Raw genomic sequence first — 20728 nt, 5'->3', positions numbered from 1 at the left:
GCCATTGTTGTGAAATCGACCGTCTCAATGTTTCACCTTTGGCGTCTGGCAAAAACCCATAATATTCCCAAATACAAGAGGTTGTGTTTTTTCTTTGATACTTAAGTTTGTCCATCGATGTATTGATTTCACTGCTCTCCGTGCTGTGCTGTAACTCCCCCTGTAGACAGTAACACCCATGGATGGAGGCTTATCTTTATTTACTCCAATAATGGTCTTTTATTGAACTCCCTCGATAACGGGTCAACTCGTCTCAAATTAATCTGTAGGCCGCAGGTCCAATTCCGTCTCAAAACCAAAAAGTTCCTTCCCAACTTCCATTACACACAATGTTATGACGATCATACACCATACTCCTATATGTGTGTGTGGGGCCATAAATCATAAAAAAGAAAATGGAAAGTATTATTTCCAAGCATATTTCACCAACTTTTAATTCTTTTTTATAAATAAATAATAATCATTCACTTTGAGACAGACATTTGTAGAAAACACTTACCCTGGAACCCCAACTCAATGCCAACTCTGAGTAGCTCTTTTTACTAAATCTCACTGTCAGGTTTAATAAGAAACCAATTTGTTTATACTTAAAAATATATACCGGTATTCAAAAAGATAATTATATTCCTAGTGGATGTGCTCTGTATTTGATTGATTATCCCCATTGCCTGTTAGCCTGACACTCAGTCTGAATTTTCATTTCGTTCAATCGCCAGGACATATTTTAATGGTAGCGATTCAGGGGTGGAGCCAGACTAATTGCCTGTTAAAAAAATCGGGACTATCCTACTGTGCTTTTCTAGTCACTTGTGAGGGTGGGGGGGAGGGGGGGGGTGCTTACATGAATATACGTGTGTGTGTGTGTGTGTGTGTGTGTGTGTGTGTGTGAGAGTCTGTTCACGCTGTGTGCATGTTCATGTGTTTATTTGTGTTTGACTGCATTGTGTAACAATTACATTAATTTTAATTGTTCCAATTTGTTTCCAATTTAGCTGCAGCCAGAGACATCAAAGCCAGATGACCAAGGGCATGAGGAGGAGAGTGTTGATGAAACCGATGTAAGCGACAGCAAGAACCCAACCCTCTTCACGTCTCTTATTTTCAAGTTTTTATTAAAAAAAATTCAAGGTTTTGCCAGCAGACAATATTCTCTGCAATCTCTCTCTCTCTCCTCACAGATCTCTCTCACATTCCATGATAATGCATGCATGTGTGTTTTGTAATAATAATCCAAATTTGAAAAGTAGCTAATAACTAAAGTTTTCAAATAATTGTAGTGGAGTAAAAGTACAATGTTTGTATCTGAGTTGTAGTGGAGTATAAGTAAAAGGAAATACTCCACACTTAAGTACTGTACTTGAGTTTTATGTTCTTTTACCATCCACCACTGGTGGCCAGCAACAATCCCATTGAGTTTATTGTGTGTGTGTGTGTGTGCGTGTGCGTGTGCGTGTGCGTGTGCGTGTGCGTGTGCGTGTGTGTGTGTGTGTGTGTGTGTGTGTGTGTGTGTGTGTGTGTGTGTGTGTGTGTGTGTGTGTGTGTGTGTGTGTGCGTGTATGTGCGTGCACGCACGCACATACATAGGAGGAGATGACAGCAGAACCATCAGTGGTGTCTTGCAGTCAGGAGAAGGAGAAGGATGGCCCCCCAGAGATGATTGCCCCAAGTCTTGTCAACTCCCAGAGAGAAGCCCTGCTTGTTGGTATGATTACACACGTCTTCACACCTACCAATATAAACCAATGAGGACTGATTCACTCCAACATAGTTTGGGCCCTCAAATATTTGTGTTGCTGTTCTTTTTTTATTTAGCAGAGGTGGAGGGTTACATGTCTCCAGGACAGTCGTCTGACTAAAGCTGGTAATTGGTCTAATTGGAAGAAATGCTCAAACAGCAGCTGCTATGGGCAGCGTTGATGAGAAACAACAGCATCAAAGCTATCATTAAACACTGTCAGATCTTAAAATGTGTAGGAGGAAGAAGACACTTGACGCCTCCACGCTCATTTTATAATCAGTCAGAGGAGAGAATAGGAGTTGGTTATTGATGTTATCGAATATGCCTGTGTGGTGGTGGTTGTTGTTTTTTACATCAGGCTCAGCAGGCGACGGCTTTCAGCTCTACAAATGAACGTGTATGTTCAACTGACAGTGTGATTAACATCTCTGCATGCCTTGTGTTTTTCTGCACCTCCTCAGGAATCATTTCAACCTTCCTCCATGTCCATCCGTTTGGAGCCAGCATCGAGTACCTTTGCTCCTATCTACAGTGCCTGGGCACCAAGGTACTGGACGCAGACACAGCAGGGGTTGTCCTCTGCTAGCTTTGTACTGGCACACAAACACACACACATGCACAGGCTTGCGCACGCACGTATGTCGCATGCACGCACTGCCAACCTAGATTCATTGAGATATGCACACACAGGGCTGACATACGTATATTTTTGTATTGTCAAAAATAACTGATATACAAGCTTGTAGACCTACATCTGTTATTTTTGAATAGCCAAAAGTATGAAATATGGATAAATTGGTTAAAATGATTCAGACTATTAACTAATTAAGCTGGGGACCCCCTGGAACACCTCCAAGGACCCCTAATGCATTTACCAACCATTCCACTGACACAGAGTAGCTCTTTAACACCTTGGAGGCCCGGGGCGGAGATCTCTGTCAAGTTCAAGTTCATGGTCAAGTGCCCAAGGCGGAGATTGATAAATAGGGATTAGTGATATCAAAACCGATCGCATCGCTCCACAGCCTAGGAGCGCTTGTTGCCCAATCCTCGATGACACGCAAGAGTGACACGTCATCGAAAATGTTCCCTGCCTGTTTAGCTGACGAAAACGAAAATCTTAAAACGTTCATAACTCCCGATCTAAATCATCCCGTCTAATTCTGATCCTGTGTTTGACAGCCTTCCGCGGTCCAGTCGCTAGTCGCGATAGATTTATTCTTACCTCCCGTTGTTGTCGATCGACTCTAGAGTGGTGTGGCTATTGTTAGCTGCTACACAGACATTCACAACAACTTCCGGTGCGCTGGTAAAAGTGGTCCGGGCGCTATAAATGATGGGCACATGGATTAAATGGATGAAATAGGTCCGGGCAAGCAAGGTGTTAACTGAAACCAGGGACACTCAAATTAAACTATTGGTATTCCTCCACAGAAGCAAATTTTAAGATTGTTTGACTTTTTAATGTGTTTGTACAGTTCCGGTGTCACTAATGGCCGAATTGTTGTTTGGTTGATGTGCGTCTGGTAATAGAAGACAAAAGCCAATTCCACATTGCTCTCTTTGAAAGCTTTTGTAATAAAATAACCCCCAAGTGCTCTTGCAACGCAATACAATGATTGCCGTTCTAAAAACAGATTGAAGAGAAAGTTCATCTTTTGTGGAGCCCATATCTCTTTTGCTATTCATTAAAATGTAAGGATATATAATATAATGCTGATGGCTATGACATTTAATCTCATAGCCATCATCGTTATGTATCTGCAATGGCTATAGCTAGCAGCACGGGCTGTGATTTCCCTTGATGATAGAGCACTAGTACAATTTTATCCTTCATTCTGACATAGTAGCCTGGACAAAATGTCTGATTTCATCTGCCTTCAGCAAAAAGACCCGTTTGACCACGTAGCCAATAACTCATCAGTTTTTACGTCTGGAGACTCCCGTTTTCGGACACACCTTCTGCAGGAGTCTTGGCTCAGATCTGAACCCATTTGATTTGGCGTCAGGGACCCGGCTCACGTTCCCCAGCCCCTTGGGTTTCTGACAATGTGGGCCCTGAAGAATTTAGTTGAATAGCCTTGCTCAAACCACTAAGGCTACACGTTCAAGATACAGATACAAAACCATAATAGATAATACAAGGCTATATTCAAATGAAAATGTTTGGCCTAGGTGCATGGAAACATCACTGTAGCATGACATTACAGGTTTCCAGGAGAATAATCTGTACTAATTACGTTCAACTGTGCCGGCCGGCTATAACAAACACAACAAGAATATAATATAATATATTGTAGGAAGGAGGCTCAACCACAGTGTGTTGACAGCACAATGTCAAGTACTGTTTGGTATTATGGTGTTCACAGACATACGGTTTATATGACACTATATAATATTTGAAATGCTGTAGTTTGGCAATTTTCACCCAGAATGGCAAGAATCAGCTGAAACTACTGAAGAGCATGGTACAGAACCACCACTGTTTTCTTCTTCCAGTGGTGTATATGTACTTTTTGGCACTGTCGGGCAGAAACCTCTTATCTCCATATTCAACTTGTTGTGTTTTTTCATAAATGAATGCCCTACTTGATCATACTACTATCGCCACTCAAAAGTAGCACACCCGCAAGCTCGAGCTTATGGATCTGCTATTTTTGCTCTTTTTAAAAATTTGAATCTAGTTTTTGACATATGAGGTTTCCATCCGACAGAGACGATATGCTCCTTAAGACACTGTGGGGTGTGTCTAGGTCGCTGTGAGACAGCTTAATGTAAAACCATGATATGTGGAGTCATCCTTTACCGGGCCATGATGTCACACATGTGATTCTCAGGTCGAGGTGGAATTGAGCATACAGTATGAATAATGAGTGATGGATGGTGTGAAGCCATGTGTTTTAAACGGTATCTCTTTCTGTACCATTTAACCACTCTCTCTCTCTCTCTCTCTCTCTCTCTCTGTGTCCAGGTTAACCCTGGTGAGGTGGATGCCCTGCTCTCTCGGCTGCCCTGCACCTTCAAACAGGAGCTGAAGGGGGTGGGAGCCAGCTTGGAGAAACGCTGGAACTTCTGTGGTTTCCAGAGCATCAAGAGCACATAGACTGACTCTTTTATATATATATTAAAACAAAGCAAACTTCTGCTTTGGACACATTGGATGACACCGCAGGACAACCTACTCTACACTCTTAAAACAGGAGCACACTGCTGGGACATAGGATGACACCGCAAGACAAACATGGACTCATAAAACGGCACACTTTTCGGTGGACATGGAGGAGGACATTGCAGAACAACATTTAGGGACAGGGAGATTTCTGGAGGGGACTCACTGGACATGCAGTGAACGTAGGACACTGGACCAGACAAGGACATAGGGTCTCAGGGAGAGACCGTATGTCTGGGCATGTCAGAGTCAGAGACAATGGAGTGGGTATATGCAGTGGTACACATAACGTAGATAGTGTAACTCCAGCATTGCCGGAACATTGAATTACATCCTGCCACCGTGGCGGAAGCTCCATGAACTCGGAACACGCTTGTTTATTTTTTCTTTCTTTCTTCCTTTCTTTTTCTTTCTTTTTTTTGTTCTGTCCCTCAGAGTCTGCAAAATATTCTTAGACGTTACAGTTGTCGAGGACCGCCGGCGAATGGCCGAGAAGTATAGGGCTGGGTAATATATCGATATTATATCAATATCGTGATGTGATATGGCATTAGTGTTGTCTCTTTTTTAGTTTTGTTTTATACTTTCAAACATTGTGAAAGGTTGTCTAAAATGGCCAAAAATATCTTATCTACACAATGTGACGCCGTGAGATTGCTATTTTGGTTATTTTTGACTTTGTGAAAAGAAAAATGTAGAAGAACATGTATATTATCCTCACAATATCGATATGGACGTATTTTGGTCAAAAACATATTGTGACGTTAGATTTTTAGTCCATATATCTCAGCCCTACATAGAAAAATAATTTCCAACAGGATTTTTTTGTTGTCTGTTTGCCCACGTTTCCCAAACAGTGGGTCGAGACCCAATTGTGGAGTAAATATCCCTCTTTTTGTTTCCTACATTTACAAGAATATATCATTTAAAAAAGATTTTACAAAAGGCAAACCAAAACAATCCATCTTTTCATCTAATAAAAACAATTCAATTTCTCAAAACGAAAGTATTTCATAAATAATAAAAAAATAAAATAATATCCATAAATGCATTAAGAAAAAACACGTTTAAGAAGTAGGTGTAATAAACAGATCCACAAGCCCGCCGCGTTGTGACCTTGTAGATCTGCTATTTTCACTATAGTTTGGGTCTAATTTCTCTTTTGGGTCTCTATAGCTAAAAGGTTTGTTGGCCCACAGGCCTGCTGTTTTGCTGTCACAGTCTGAGCGCCTGTGACAGGTTCAGTGGGGCTATCATGTGGGTGGCTACATTGGGGAGGTCACCAGGGTCTGCTGAACACTATCACCCTCTGTTTCTCGCTCTCTCTCCCCTTTCTCTCCTTTTCCCCGTCGCTGGTTTGTAAAGTAGATCAAAATGGATATATTTCTTCATTTTTCTGTAAAGCGATAGAAAGTTGCATAGACTAATTTGTTTTCATACTGTAAATGCTTGGATGATATTTTTGATTAAAAAAACGGAAAGGAGAATGGACAGAATGGGCTGTTTTGTGTGTAGGTCCTTGGAAAAGTGTGTGTGCGCGCGTGTGTGTATGCATGCATGTACGCGCGTGCGAATAAATGCAGCTAAGCAGCATGACCTTCTTTAAAGATTTGTTTTAGGCTTTTCTACCTTCATTGATAGTACAAGTGAAGAATGACATGCAGGAAACGGGGAGAGAGAGAAGGGGTGAGATACGCCGCAGCAAAGGGACCCGAACACGCAATGTGCTGTCAAGCCAAAGCCTATACTGTATGTGGCGTGCGCCTGGACCACTTGGTAAGCGGGCGCCAGCAGCGCCTGGACCACTTGGTAAGCGGGCGCCAGCAGCGCCTGGACCACTTGGTAAGCGGGCGCCAGCAGCGCCTGGACCACTTGGTAAGCGGGCGCCAGCAGCGCCTGGACCACTTGGTAAGCGGGCGCCAGCAGCATAACCTTCAGGCGTGCGCCTGGACCACTTGGTAAGCGGGCGCCAGCAGCATAACCTTCACCCTCCCAACCTCTATCATCAAGCCTGAGAGGCTTACACACACACACACACACACACACACAGAATGCCAAGTCTGCGGTTGTTTCTTTTAGCTCTTCCCAAGGCTGGTTGTAAGACCACACTTCGAGCACTCTGCCAAAGCAAATCTGGTGAGTGTGTATGTGTCCATCTCTGTGGGCAACTACTCTGCATGCATACATACATACATACATGCATGTGTGTGGTTGCATCAAATCATGCATTAAGCAGCAGTAGCCTACATACAGGGGAGGGCGTCCTCACCTCACCGGCCTGAACCCAGAGGTTCCTCCCCGAAGCTCACAGTCGAGTGATCCTAATGACTGTTAATCATCTCGCTGAACGCTGTGGAGTTTCTGTGTACGGAACACCTGAATTAGTCATGTGTAATGATGAGTCTGTTTTACCCCTGCGACTCTCTCATTCCACAGACCCATATAATTATGTATTATTCAGTTGTTCAGTATTAGAAGGAGCTTCTTTTTTTTTGGACCAGAGTTGTATACTGCAGGTGGGTGGAACAAAAGTGGCGTCAGACAGCCCATCTCAAATATGAGATGTGGATTTGTGTGGGCAGATCCCTGCTATAATGTCTCCAATGCACTCTGCTTGCAGGCTATGTCAGATGTAAGGAGGCGAAAGCAATACTGGTACTGCAAGTCTCCTGGCAATGTGTGAGTACTGAGATCGTGTATTGTTCTTGTGAGGTCGCATGCGTACCTTCATAAGACGTGGTAGTAAGCTAAGCTGTCTAATGTATGTAAATGGTGCTATTTATATAGCATCTTTTATCCAAGGAGCTTTACAATGTGCATTACATTCACACCTACACATACACACCTACATACACGGTCACCGGTGGCGGAGGAAACTGCACGGCACCAGCCTACTCATCGGGAGCAATTAGGGGTTCAGTGTCTTACTCAAGGATATTCCGACACTAACTCTGGGGAGCTTGGGATATGGGAACCTTCCGGTTCTCCTGAGCCACTGCCACCGTATCTATCTAGTATCTACGTATGTAATGTATCTTGTCCCTGCTACCCGCAATAGTAGACAAATCACAGGTCATGCAGCTATGTACTGTACATGACATCATGAAACGGAAGCGCCCCGTGCCATTAAAGCCTGAAAATGCCTGGTAAAGTAAAAGTCGTCTTCTTTTGTCTAGTTCCCATCGGGGCTCGCCACAGCGAGCGGATCATCTTTCCATTTGTTTCTGTTCTCTGCATCTGCTTTGTAAAGTGAAAGTGAGACTCATGAAAAGCTGAAAGTCCATGCATGTTTAACAAAAAAAACATCTCTATTCTCTTACCACGCCAACATTGTTTTTGAGAAGCACAATTGTTTTCATAAAGATCGTTATTTCCATTTCACCAGACTAGGACATTCACAAAAGCAGCAGCATCGTGATTTGTGCTGAAGATTGGACAGGCAGGTTATTTCAATACCCAGCAGTGGTATTGACCGTAGATTAAAAAAAAAAAAAAATCATGATGCATTGCCGCAGCAGAAGGTATGGGATGGAGGTGGACGGCAGACGTATGCTACTTGATGCACGTAGGCTGGAGAGATGATGTGTATCTCAGGGCCTCTCCTCCCCACACAAGCACTTGACAGAACAGCCCTGATGACAAATGATAGTGTAGGAGTCACACACAACTGCTCTCCCCACTCTCCTTCTCGTTCCCTCACTCTCCCCTTTGCTTCTCTCTCGCTCACACACACAAGATGATACAGTGCAAGTTATTTGCTTTCAAAAGTTTCTTACTGTCAAGTGTTTCCTCCCAACGGAATTTCTATTCCTGTGGGATTTTAGACGGAATGCATCCATAATTCAACTCTTACAGCGTGTGTGTGTGTGTGTGTGTGTGTGTGTGTGTGTGTGTGTGTGTGTGTGTGTGTGTACACAAAGTAGTGTTGCATCACACAGAGAGGTAAACACGGGCTAATTAAATCCGCCGGCGGTCCCTGGCGAATGCCGTTCGTGATCTTTTCATCGCCGCGGTGCAAGGACCCTCCTCATTAATTCAATTCAAGGTGGATTGGATTCAAGTGAACGCTTTTCAAGGGGGTGATTCAACCCAAACTGCCTACGTATGGCTGTGTCCTCCCACTCACTAGAGGGGGAGACCCCCCCCCCCCCTCCCCCACTGTGTCCTCCCACTCACTAGAGGGGGATACATTTGAGAAGGAGATCCCCCCCCTCCCCTGGCATCATTAATGGTCTTGTGGCTAAATGGAAGCAAGTAATGAGCGCTCATATGGAGTTAGTTGGTCCCCTTTGCTACTTTAGGATTTTCCACTGTTCTGTTCTGTTCTTTTCACTGGAAGGAACATTTAGTAAGTAAATTATTAAATTAAGCTTTGCCAATCTCCTGTTTCTGTAGCATGGTCAGACACTGATGTTGGGCAATTAGACGTGGCTCCCACGTTCTACCTTTTTGGTAGCACTTTTACGGACATCCTGTTAATAAGCATTACATAACGGTTAATAAGGCAGTTATAAATCGATGTGTTAAAATAATATTAATTGTTAATAATTGTTATGTTATATTATAACAACAATTATTAACAAATAAGATTGATAAGCATCTTATAAGTATGTATAACTGCCATTATGAACTGTTAATTAATGCTTATTAACAGGATGTTTGTTTGAAGTGCTACAACGTTTTCAATTATGTTCAAAGGTGTTTAAGGTCAATTTACAATTTAGGCATTTAGCAGACGCTCTTAATCCAGAGCGACTTACAATAAGCAAGAACAAAAAGCATGGGAATACATCACATATGTAAAAATGCATTTATCGCGAAACATGCGTAAGCTAAGAACGTGACTAGAACATATCTATATAATGACACTATACATATAAACTATAACTAGAACATATCTATATAATGACACTATACATATAAACTACACATATATGCTATACTATGCTGTACATATATACTATGAAGTGCTATGACTACATACAATGCACTTATTGTGCTGTCTACATGACATGCTATAAGTCTGTTTCAAATGCTATATAAGTCTAAGAAGTGCTGTCTAAGGGGGGTAGGGTAAGTGCTATGGGCCATGATGGAGTCTGAAAAGGTGGGTTTTCAGACTACGGCGGAAGATCGGGAGTGATGCTGCAGTTCTGATTGCAACGGGAAGTGCATTCCACAGTTTTGGGGCCAGAAGGGAGAAGAGTTTGGGACGTGTGGAGCGTTGTCCCGGCGTTTTTAGTGAGGGTACTTCCAGCTTCCCTGCGTTGGCTGATCTGAGTGCGCGGGAGGGTTTGTAGGGTTCAATCATGCTGGCAAGATATGGGGGAGCCATACCTTTGGTTGCTTTAAATGCCAACATCAGAGTTTTGTATTCTGTGCGGGCAGCGACCGGGAGCCAGTGCAGGGAGCGGAGCAGGGGGGAGACATGTGAGAATTTTGGCTGGTTGAAGACCAAGCGAGCTGCGGCATTTTGGATCAGTTGGAGAGGCTTCAGTGCACATGCCGGTAGGCCAGTAAGGAGAGAGTTACAATAGTCAAGTTTTGACAGGACTGTTGTCTGGATTAGGAGCTGGGATGATTCCTGGGTGAGGAACGGTCTAATTCGTCGTATGTTATAGAGTGTGAACCTACAGGATCGAGTGACAGCTGTGATGTGAGTTTTGAACGAGAGCTGACTGTCCAGGACAACACCAAGGTTCCTGGCTGTTGGGACAGACGTTACCAGGGCGTTGTCTACGGAAATAGTTAGCTCCCGCATCGGGCAGGACTTAGCTGGGAAGAAGAGAAGCTCAGTCTAAGGTCAGGGCTCTGTCCAGCACTCACTGATCTATTTCTGTATGGGGGAGCATGAAATGGCACAAAATTGGAAGCAAACAATTGTCTAGATAAGGGGTTCTCAACCTGGTGTCCGCGACTCCTCGGGGGGTCGCCAAATTATTTTGGGGGGTCCCCAGATTATTTTAAAAAAAAGTTGACATAGTACACAAACTTTCCTTAATGATGTTGGTTCGTTGGAGGAAGTGCGCAGGAAGAGTGCTGAAGGCACGCTGCGTCGCTACCCAAGTGACGTCACTCATGCGACTCCTCCGCATCCCCATTCTGGGAAGTAAAGTGACTACTGGCCAATCACAGCACGTCTTTTCCGGGACTTCCTGTGTGTGTGTGTGTGTGTGTGTGTGTGTGTGTGTGTGTGTGTGTGTGTGTGTGTGTGTGTGTGTGTGTGTGTGTGTGTGTGTGTGTGTGTGTGTGTGTGTGTGTGTGTGTGTGTGTGTGTGTGTGTGTGTGTGTGTGTGTGTGTGTGTGTGTGTGTTGTGTGTGTGTCCAGCTGGTGCTAATCAATATCAAGGCAATTATGTTTATGCACTGTCAAATAGGTCTACATCTATTCTAAGGTAGCATGATATACCTGTATTGACATACTGTATATTACCCTGCTCATTACTGTGTACAAATATACATAAAATATTTGTGTTTGATCAGAACATGCATTTTAAGAACCCCACACCCCCTGTCTAGATACTAGAATGTTATTGTAGCTGTAGCATTGCAATTGCAACAGGGCACTAATTAGAAACGCTAATTGTGACTTTTTATACAGTCATAGTGTATCTCTCCCTTTCATGTTGCTTACTGAAGGCATTAATTATGTGTATGGCCTCCCATGAGTAAGCAGGTGAGAGGCTGCAGATTGAGTGTTGTGTTTTTGTGTGCATCACATTGTGTGCACGAATGTTTGCCATGTGGTGCAACACAATGCAATGCATGTGTGCTTCTAATGCACAATATACAATCACTGCAAGGTAAGACATAGTATCAGGAGGAATACTAATTGCATCCAATGGGGCCTCAATGAATGGCTTTGGCAATCAACTCTGCCAACTGCCATATTGGCCACAGACCACCAGGCTTGCTAATGGGAAAAAAGTCTGGGAGGGCATCACCTGACCCAAAATATCTCACAAAACAGCATAAAGCCAATTTTCCCATGATTACGTGATGAGCTGGCAACACAACAGCTCCTCCTATTGACTAGAATAGTCGCTACACACACTCAGAAAGCAGATTTGTCAGGTGGCAGCAGTGATATGCTCCGACAGCTGGTCGACTGGCTCACGCAGACTCATGTCTCAATAAATGCAGCACACGCGGCTCATACTTTTATTTATGCGTAGACCTTGATAGGCCTTAAAAAAACACTTAATTTCCCAGGGCACCGATGCTGCAGCAGACACTGAGCACGGCTCCTGTGATTCTTGCCTGTATAGGCACTTTAGAATGGCATCTTACAAACCAAGGACTACTGAATATTAAAGCTAGAACTAAAGAGATGTCTTAATTATTAGTCTGCACTGGGGGCAAATAAGGTTTAATGCAATGCTTTTGTTTATTTTTCTTTCGGTGTTCTCCGTGAATTACATGCACTTTAAGCCAGAATGAGTGACAGGTGGTTGACTAATTGCTCTCCGCTGTGCTCTCTGAGGTTTCTGGGCATGGTGGCACCACAGTGGCTTATGTTCTTTTTTCTGTATTCTCTCACTTTCTGTCTCAGTTGGATGGAAACACAGCTACTATCTCCCTTGCTTAAGCTCTTCCTCTCAGTCTCTCTCTTTGCATCCATCTGAAGGCAGTATACTGTAGTTGAAAGCTCAGAATGCCTATAAGGTATTTGCGCTTGCCAAGCAAACTCCCCCACATCAGTAGCACAGGCGACAATTGAAAGAGTTTAGAGAGATGACAAAGTAAAGGAAACATTATTTGTGCTTTTTGAGCTGTCTTTGTAGGATTCATCACAAACCTTTTGGCATACATGTTGTGTTGTCTGCCAGTGAGTAAATATATTGGTAGTCTACCTACCTGTGTTTGGTACGGTGTAGAGTAGACATGGTATTTTGACTCATTGGTTTGTGAAATCAGCAGGCCTGGTGTGATAAAGTAGCTATATTTGGGTAATTTAGGACACCTAAGCTCCAGTGGGTTTATTTCTGTTCTCACACAATGTAGTCAACAGTAACACTGACAGAACATTTATGTTTAGTATACGTGACTTCATTAGGGTGATGTCACAGAAATGGGTCAGGCAGGTAGGACCGACACCTGGGAATTGAATAAGGTCAGTGACATAGGATTCATGACAAGAATAATGTTGAGGAATGTCGAGTCATATATAAGATAATGTTCCTAATTGTTATGAATTCTTGTCTATCTTTAGATGTCCTACTTTTTCCAGATATGAGAATGTGGGACGGCATACTTTGGGTAATCTGGGACAGTCATTTAAATTCTTAAAATGAAAACATGAAACATGCATTTAGGGACTCGCTGAATTTGAATAGCAAGGTTTATAGGTCTAATGTCGGCAGACAATATTCTCTGCAATCTCTCTCTCTCTCTCTCACACACACACACACACACACACACACACACACACACACACACACACACACACACACACACACACACACACACACACACACACACTCTCTCTCTCTCTCTCTCAGTGGTGTAATGCATGTGTACATGTATGAGTACTAGGGGTAGAGTGACCAGTAGAATGGCTGGATGAGAAAACCGTGAGGTTCCCAGTTCATTCCCGGGCTCCCCCAGAGTCTCGAAGTGTCCTTGAGCAAAACTCTGAACTGCAAGACTCTGAACCCCTAATTGCTCCTGATGCAGGTTGGTGCCTTGCATGGTTTCCTCCGCCATCGGTGTGTGAATGTAATGCACAATGTATGTAAAGCGCTTTGGATAAAAGCGATATATAGATGCACCATTTACCATTTATGAGTACATTGTGTAGTGTGGGTGAGAGTGTTGGAAAAGGTGCATAGTGTCAGTGTGTGAGTTGTGAATGAACTGCCAAAAGACCGTGGGAGACAGGCTTTTAAGGGAATCGAGTGAGCACCCGGGCCCAGATGCTGCCCAAATTAATGTGATGGGGGAGTATCTGTTGGTTGGAGCCTCTGGGTGGGCATGCAGATTACCTGTCCCACCCAGTGCAGGTGTAACACAGACACTATGGGTGTCTGATTCCGGTCATAAATGTCCACATAGGGCATCCTGTCCTCCCAGGACACCCAGGATCCGTTGCAGTAGCTCTGGTCCTGCTCTGGAGCGTTAGCGAGTTCTTTGCAACTAACGCTCTGGACCTGCAGACTTACCATTGCAGGCGGTGGATGTGGCAAGCTTCCAAGTATTCTTACATGCCTTTGGTATGGGATCCATGTTTCTGATGTATAGCGGTGTGGGGGCAGAAATGAAAATATGAAAAGGTCCCATGACCTGTAATTGACTCAGTGATTAAATGTATTACAGAACACAATTGCACCATGGCCTCGGGAAAGGAGGGCAACAGAAAGAGCGGGGGTAAAAGAGAGAAGAAGACAAAACCAATGGAGTGAAATAGAACGGAGGGAGCCGAGTACCATTGTCCCTCGGCACAGCATTTGGGAACGACTGTCTTATGGGCATTACCTGTTGTGCTTTCAACTATTTACTGCCTTCAGATCTTACAGAGAGACCGAGAGGAAAAGCTTAAGAAAATGAAATAGTCACTGTGTTTCCATCCAACTGGGACAGACATGCGAGAGAAAACACAAAGAATGAGAACAGAAGCCATGATAGCCCAGTGAGATGTAGACTCTAAATCTGCTCTGCATTTTAGAACGCCATGCCCAGACACCTCAGAGAGCACAGTAGAGAGCAATTATTCAACCAATGTGCATGCAATTCTTGGAGAATGCTGAAACACAATAAACAAAGAGCAATGTATACATTATTGTTACCTTTCATGTGTTTTTTGAATTTTTACAAGAATATCAAATCTGCACACCAGTATTGCTGCTCTGCTCCCATATGCAGTTTTTCTTGATAACATTTCAAGTAAAAATACATATGGTAGTTGCAATATTGGTGTGAAAATGTTTGTTCTTTTTTGATCCAGCACCCAGCCTAGTACTGTAGGTCTGGTGTGTGCATGTCTTTTAGCTGTTTATCAGCATGTATAATGTCCATATTTGACAGCTTTCTGTCCCAGATTATGAAATTCAGGGAGAATTATGTTTTTGGAACAAAGGGGACTAATCGGCGAGGCGTTCCTTAGTCTGGGTGTGGTATGTTATCTAAATACTTTCATCCGGTTGCAGAAAGGCCTAATCTATAGTGTACATAAGCAGAAGTTCAGATTGTATGAAATGAAAAGTTGTATTAGCAGGGATAGACAGTAGACATTAAGCAACTCGGACAGTTTAAGTCTTTTATTAATTACTCTGAGCCTCTGAGGAAGATCGAAAGTTCTAAACATTGTGCAACTTGTGACGCACCAGACCAGCCATATTAGGCTGTGGCACAATGGTAGACTCCCTTTGTTAAAAGGTCAATTTCAATGTGATGCTCATGTGACAAAAGGAGTATCATTCAAACTGCGTAAATTAAACTAAACAAAAAAATCACACCTGTGTGAAGTGAGTGGTGCAACTCCGTGTAGGGGTGGGGGGAGGGGGGAAGTTCCAGACCCACAGGAACGCACCCAGGGTGCCGGCCCGATTCCGGTGAGCAGCCCCGCGTCCGAAACGGTTGAGAAATGACAGAGTTACCGTGTGGGGGTCCCTCTACTGTAGCCTCTACTGTACTGTACTGTACTGTACTGTACTGTCACTGTACTGACCCACAGGAACGCACCCAGGGTGCCAGCCCGATTCTGGCGAGCCGCCCCGCGTCTGAAACGGTTGAGAAATGACAGAGTTACCGTGTGGGGGTCCCTCTACTGTTCCCTCTACCTACTGTACTGTACTGTACTGTACTGTACTGTACTGTACTGTACTGTACTGTACTGTACTGTGCTGTGCTGTGCTGTGCTGTACTGTACTGTACTGTGCTGTGCTGTGCTGTGCTGTGCTGTGCTGTGCTGTACTGTACTGTCACTGTACTATACTGGCAAACCCAAAATCACCATATATACAGTTAATATGTGCGTGTGTGTTTGTGTGTGTGTTAGGTTGCGCACAGGTGGTGGAAAAACAACCAGGCTGTTTTCGTGCTCAGACACACCCACCCAGCCAGCCAGCCAGCCTGCCAGCCAGCCACCCACACACATAGCTCCGTAAGGGAGTGGTTGCACCACTCAAAAATACATCAACATAAAGTGATAGTGGTAGTAGTAGTAGTTTTAGAAGAATTTTCATAGTACTGTAGCGTCCAGGGCTGTAAGTGACTGCAGTCTGGTGCACGTCTATATTTGTTGTTTTATTGTTCCGTTAGTAGATTGAGATTTGTTATTGGAATGCATTTGGACAAGAAAAGGCATGTTTATTTGGCACATTTTAACAACAAGGCAATTCAGTGAGTCAGTGTCATTAAAGGTGTGTCATGTCTCCTATCATCGGAATTTGATTCTTTGCTGCACACCTTGATCAAGATCCCAAGGATCCATGGCAACATGATCAACAGCCCACAAGCTTCCTCTCAATGCATGGCTGACCCTTTATTAAAACATATTTATAGTCAACTTGCCCTGCAGCCAGAAGAAACGCTGGTATGTTCTGGCCCCTCCAGTAAAGAGGCAGTATCTCCAATAAAGAATCCCATACGAATACGATTGTAAAATCACTGAGGCGAACTGCACACATTGCTCATTATTTTGGTCTTGGAGGGCCCAATTAGTCCCTGGCCTGCCAATTTTTGCCTGTCTAAATAAACAATAAACTCAAGGCATCAGCATGTCTAGCTTCCCAGATCACGAATGAGCATATCATGAAAAACTTGTAATGGAAATGCTGAGTCTAGATGCAGGTTGCCATCTCAAATCTTCCAGTTTAGGAGTGTTAATCATCTTAGTTATTGATTGCAAGTCAATTGGACTTCAACGTATTGCAGCCTTCAACATGCTTGACCTGCCGTGCAGAAAGGAGAAGGGGGATTATTATAGATGTAGGCCTACCAGAGGGCCATGAGGTGCATTAATTTGCACAACGCTCTAAGCCAGTGGTTCTCAAAGTGGGATCCAGGGATTCACAGGGGTCCTTGAGAGAGGACCCCCTGTGAACGAGGAACAGTTTAAAGTAAACACTTAAGCCCTATTTCGTGTTTCGGCTATTTGAATAAACTCCCTTCTACAAGCTCACAACACATTGCACCGTGACACATTTTGAGCTTGTAGATCTGCTATTTCTGGACATTTTTCACAAATCATGGGAACTTATCTTCTCTTTTGGGAGGCCCTGTCAAACATGGGGGTCCGCAGAGAAACATTTGACTTCAAGAATACAATAAAATTACCTGTACATGGTACACTTGCACAATAAGGACAACTTTATTCAGGCAACGTTTTGGTCAATAGACCTTCTTGAGGCATCCCAATCCCTCTCCAGAGCAACATTAGTAATTTCCTCCTGGGGGATCCCAAGGCGTTTTAGAGATATAATCCCTCCATCTGATCCTTGGTCTGCCCTGGGGTCCCCTCCCAGTGGGACATGAAAGGCATCCTAACCAGATGCCCGAACCACCTAAGCTGGCTCCTTTCCAAGCGAAGAAGCAGTGACTCTACTCTGAGTCTCTCTCGTGTGACTGAACTTCTTAATATAATGCCATAATGTAACGTTTTGAGGAACGAAAATACATTGCCTGGATGCAACTGGGACGTATCCTCAGTGATGTATCCCAAGGTCATCAGGGTTTCGGGTCTCTCGAACATCATACCCCTCACTCGGGTGACCCAGCCGGGGTGATCAAGTCCCGACTTATGTCCCAGTAGCTACCCTTGATCAGACCCACTAGGGAAAGACAGGGCCGCACAATCCGTTGGAACCACTCCGGAACTACTGTGCCGGGACTGAGAGGTACAATTCTGGTATGTGGAGGGACTAGGCTCTGTGGGTTGCCTCCTGTCCGGGCCCCTCCTACGTCTCACCAGGTCCACTCCTGCTCTCACCAGGAGTACCGCCAGGAGCTGTGCGTTGCACCAGACTCCCAGCACCAGACACTTCATTCAGGAGTGGTGGATTCTTGAGCCGCAATGGTTCTGCAGGTTGGGCAACGCAGACTCCACTTGCGGCTCGAGTAGCCTAAATATATTTGTCAACTATACTGTATATATATTTGACCCTGAAATACTTGGCACTTTGGAAAAGGGATTTGCTTGCTAAATATAGTTTCTTAATTCTTACCTAACCTCAGAAGATACCTCTATACCCCTGCCCAGTTTTACACTCCTGATACCGCATGCAGCATCAGGCCACTGGCAGATTCTCTAGGTGCCTTTGAAGGTCTGAGACAGAGAAACTAAACAATTCTTTTCTCCAAGCTCAGCCGTGTGTCGACCATGGAACTCGAGCCCTGAATGTCGTTCATTGAGTGCAAACATCCAGTACATTTGCCAGTTTGGTAAAGTGAGACCCCTAGGATGATTTTCTCCAGCAGGATGTGTATTGCTTAACGTCCGTCAGTGGTGCAGAGGAAGCAGCCAGCCACTGAAATGCCGTTACTGTATTAAGGCACACACTCACAGTCACACTCACAGTTAACAGTTTTTTGTATTGAGTTGAATTGAAATGTACTGTAATTCTGCAAACTGTTAATAAATAAATCAATCAATCAATCAAACATCCTTATTCTGTACATAGATAGAATATACAGTTAGCCTAATGCAGTGATTCTCAACCTTTTCATGCGGTGAACCCCCCCCCCACACACACACACACACACACACACACACACACACACACACTAACCACTTCATGGCATTTGAAGATAGCAGATCTACATGTTGTTAATTGATTGTGAGCTTGTAGATTGGCTATTTTAAAAATATCTTTTTATACATTTTGAACTTGTGAAATGGGACATTCTGCACAAGGAGTACTTTTACTTTGTGGTGCTTTAAGTATATTCAGATGCTGATACATTTGTATATCTACATTACAGTATTGTTATTTTACCTTTAAGTAAAAAAGAAATGTCAGTACTTTTTTCCACCACTGTCAACCAGTGGAATTTTAATGGGACTCGTCATTAATAAATTATTCTATTCTCATCTGAATGGGGGACATCATGGCTTCAAGATGACAGGCAGAAACCTGAACTCCACGAGACACTGGATCAGCTGTCAGGCTGACGTTCTGCAGGCCTGTCGGTGACACCCAGTAGCTGTCTGCTCATGTGAATGTAGGCCACCATGTCACTAACACAAGACATGGAGAAAAAAATAAACATTTCAGGCTTCTTTTCAAACTGCAATGGTTTGTCCCTGAGGAAATGTGTCATATCATATGGCCTGATACCTTTTACAATACCAAATTGTACATATACATTACATATGTGTATATATGTGTCTATTCATTTTAACAGCATTTTTTTAAACAATAATACATGCCATCAACAAATACATGCGCAAAAGGAGAAGGGACAAATACCCTTGTTGTCTGGCCAATTTTGAAATAAACCAGTGTTACACAATGACATCCTTTAATAATGGATGGTGTCACGGTATTCCACATTTTGATGGTGGAGTGGTAGAATGAGAATTGTCCCATGTTTGTTCTTAATTTGGGTAGTACCAGATCATGATACTTGTAAGAGGAAAGGAAAGCGGCTAAATATAAAGAGGGTAATTCCCCAGTCGCTTTGCAGAACCAACACAGAGAAGCTCCTTAGATTCAGTGTGGTGCATCACCAGGGGTCAGTGCAGTCCAGGGCAAAGATGGGACAAATAATTGTTTGGCAAACTGTAGTGCTAAAAGTGTGCTATGTATGCTACATTACTACTATAGCTTATTTACTATGCACTATTTACTATACATTTCCATGCTCTAATAATAATAATAATACACCAAACGAAATACCGTTTGGTGTATTATTCTTATTATTATTACTACATTTTAATTTTAAAATGATTATTAAACATAGGTGTATTTGTGCGTAGCAAGTTAGTCCAACGTATAGCCTACATCCTTTTTAAAATATTGCCTTTTTAGCTACAAAAAGCAAGTTGGCCCGCCTTAGCATTTTCTTGTTTGGTTCTTCGTACTCCTTTTTTACTTTTTACTGCCTTTTATTTATTATCACTGCACTTTTTTATCCCACTACAAAAAGTGAGTTTGTGTATTTATTCAGGTTATAGGCTGATAGATCTGAATGCATTCACTTTTCTTGAAACTAGTCTACTGCAGTGGCTGAACCTTTCAGCACTTTCATTATATAAAGGCAGAAGATTTCTAGAGAGCCTACATAATTGCTTTTGTGTGCCTCGCCTATGCACTCTCTTGTCACTATAGACTATAGACTAGACTCAGTGTCATGTTACCAGACTAGAGTAAACAGAGGCTGGTTAGGATGCTGAGGCTGTCACACACCCCACCATCAGCACTGAAGCTACTTTACAGCACCGTGCAGTTCTCAAACGTTTTCGAGCCAAGGACCCTCAGATTGATATATAATTGGCCGCGCGGGTCCCCCATCTGAAAATGTTTTGTGTCAGGGACTCCCAGTCCCAGAAGAGAATATTTATGTTTTAAAAAGTGCAAGATTATTAAATATTTTCAAATATTGCAGATGTACACGCTTGTGACATGCTGTAAACATCTGCTGTTTTTGAATAGCAACATATGAATGGATAAAGTATACTATAGTTTTGTTTTTATTGCATTCATTTGTCGCACCTGTTTTTGGATTAATTGGTGAAAGGAGAACGTCAATGCAAATGAGCAACGGTGAAGCCCAGGCCAGCACTGCTCTACAACACTCCGAAGGTAATCTTAGTTATATCATGCCTACTTTTTAATGGCAGTAGGCCTAATGTTTTAAATTGTTGAATGCTACCGTAATGT

The 20728-nt window shown here is 43.3% G+C and overlaps 1 protein-coding gene across 2 annotated transcripts in view; it reads left to right on the top strand.

The window, feature by feature from the left end:
* LOC306924373 (ecto-NOX disulfide-thiol exchanger 2-like) overlaps positions 1 to 6389 on the top strand; it is a 180954-nt gene extending 174565 nt beyond the window's left edge. For both annotated transcript variants that reach the window (XM_079502868.1, XM_079502867.1), the window contains 4 exons: positions 993 to 1058; positions 1585 to 1702; positions 2200 to 2285; positions 4710 to 6389. In XM_079502868.1, the coding sequence (XP_079358994.1) occupies positions 993 to 1058; positions 1585 to 1702; positions 2200 to 2285; positions 4710 to 4841 (402 nt within the window). In that variant the 3' untranslated portion in view covers positions 4842 to 6389. The remainder of the gene's footprint in view (positions 1 to 992; positions 1059 to 1584; positions 1703 to 2199; positions 2286 to 4709) is intronic.
* The last annotated feature ends 14339 nt before the right edge of the window (positions 6390 to 20728 follow it).

The sequence above is a fragment of the Electrona antarctica genome (genome assembly GCF_951216825.1).
Source record: "Electrona antarctica genome assembly, chromosome: 1".
Taxonomy (NCBI): domain Eukaryota; kingdom Metazoa; phylum Chordata; class Actinopteri; order Myctophiformes; family Myctophidae; genus Electrona; species Electrona antarctica.
This window is presented reverse-complemented; position numbering and strand designations above follow the sequence as displayed.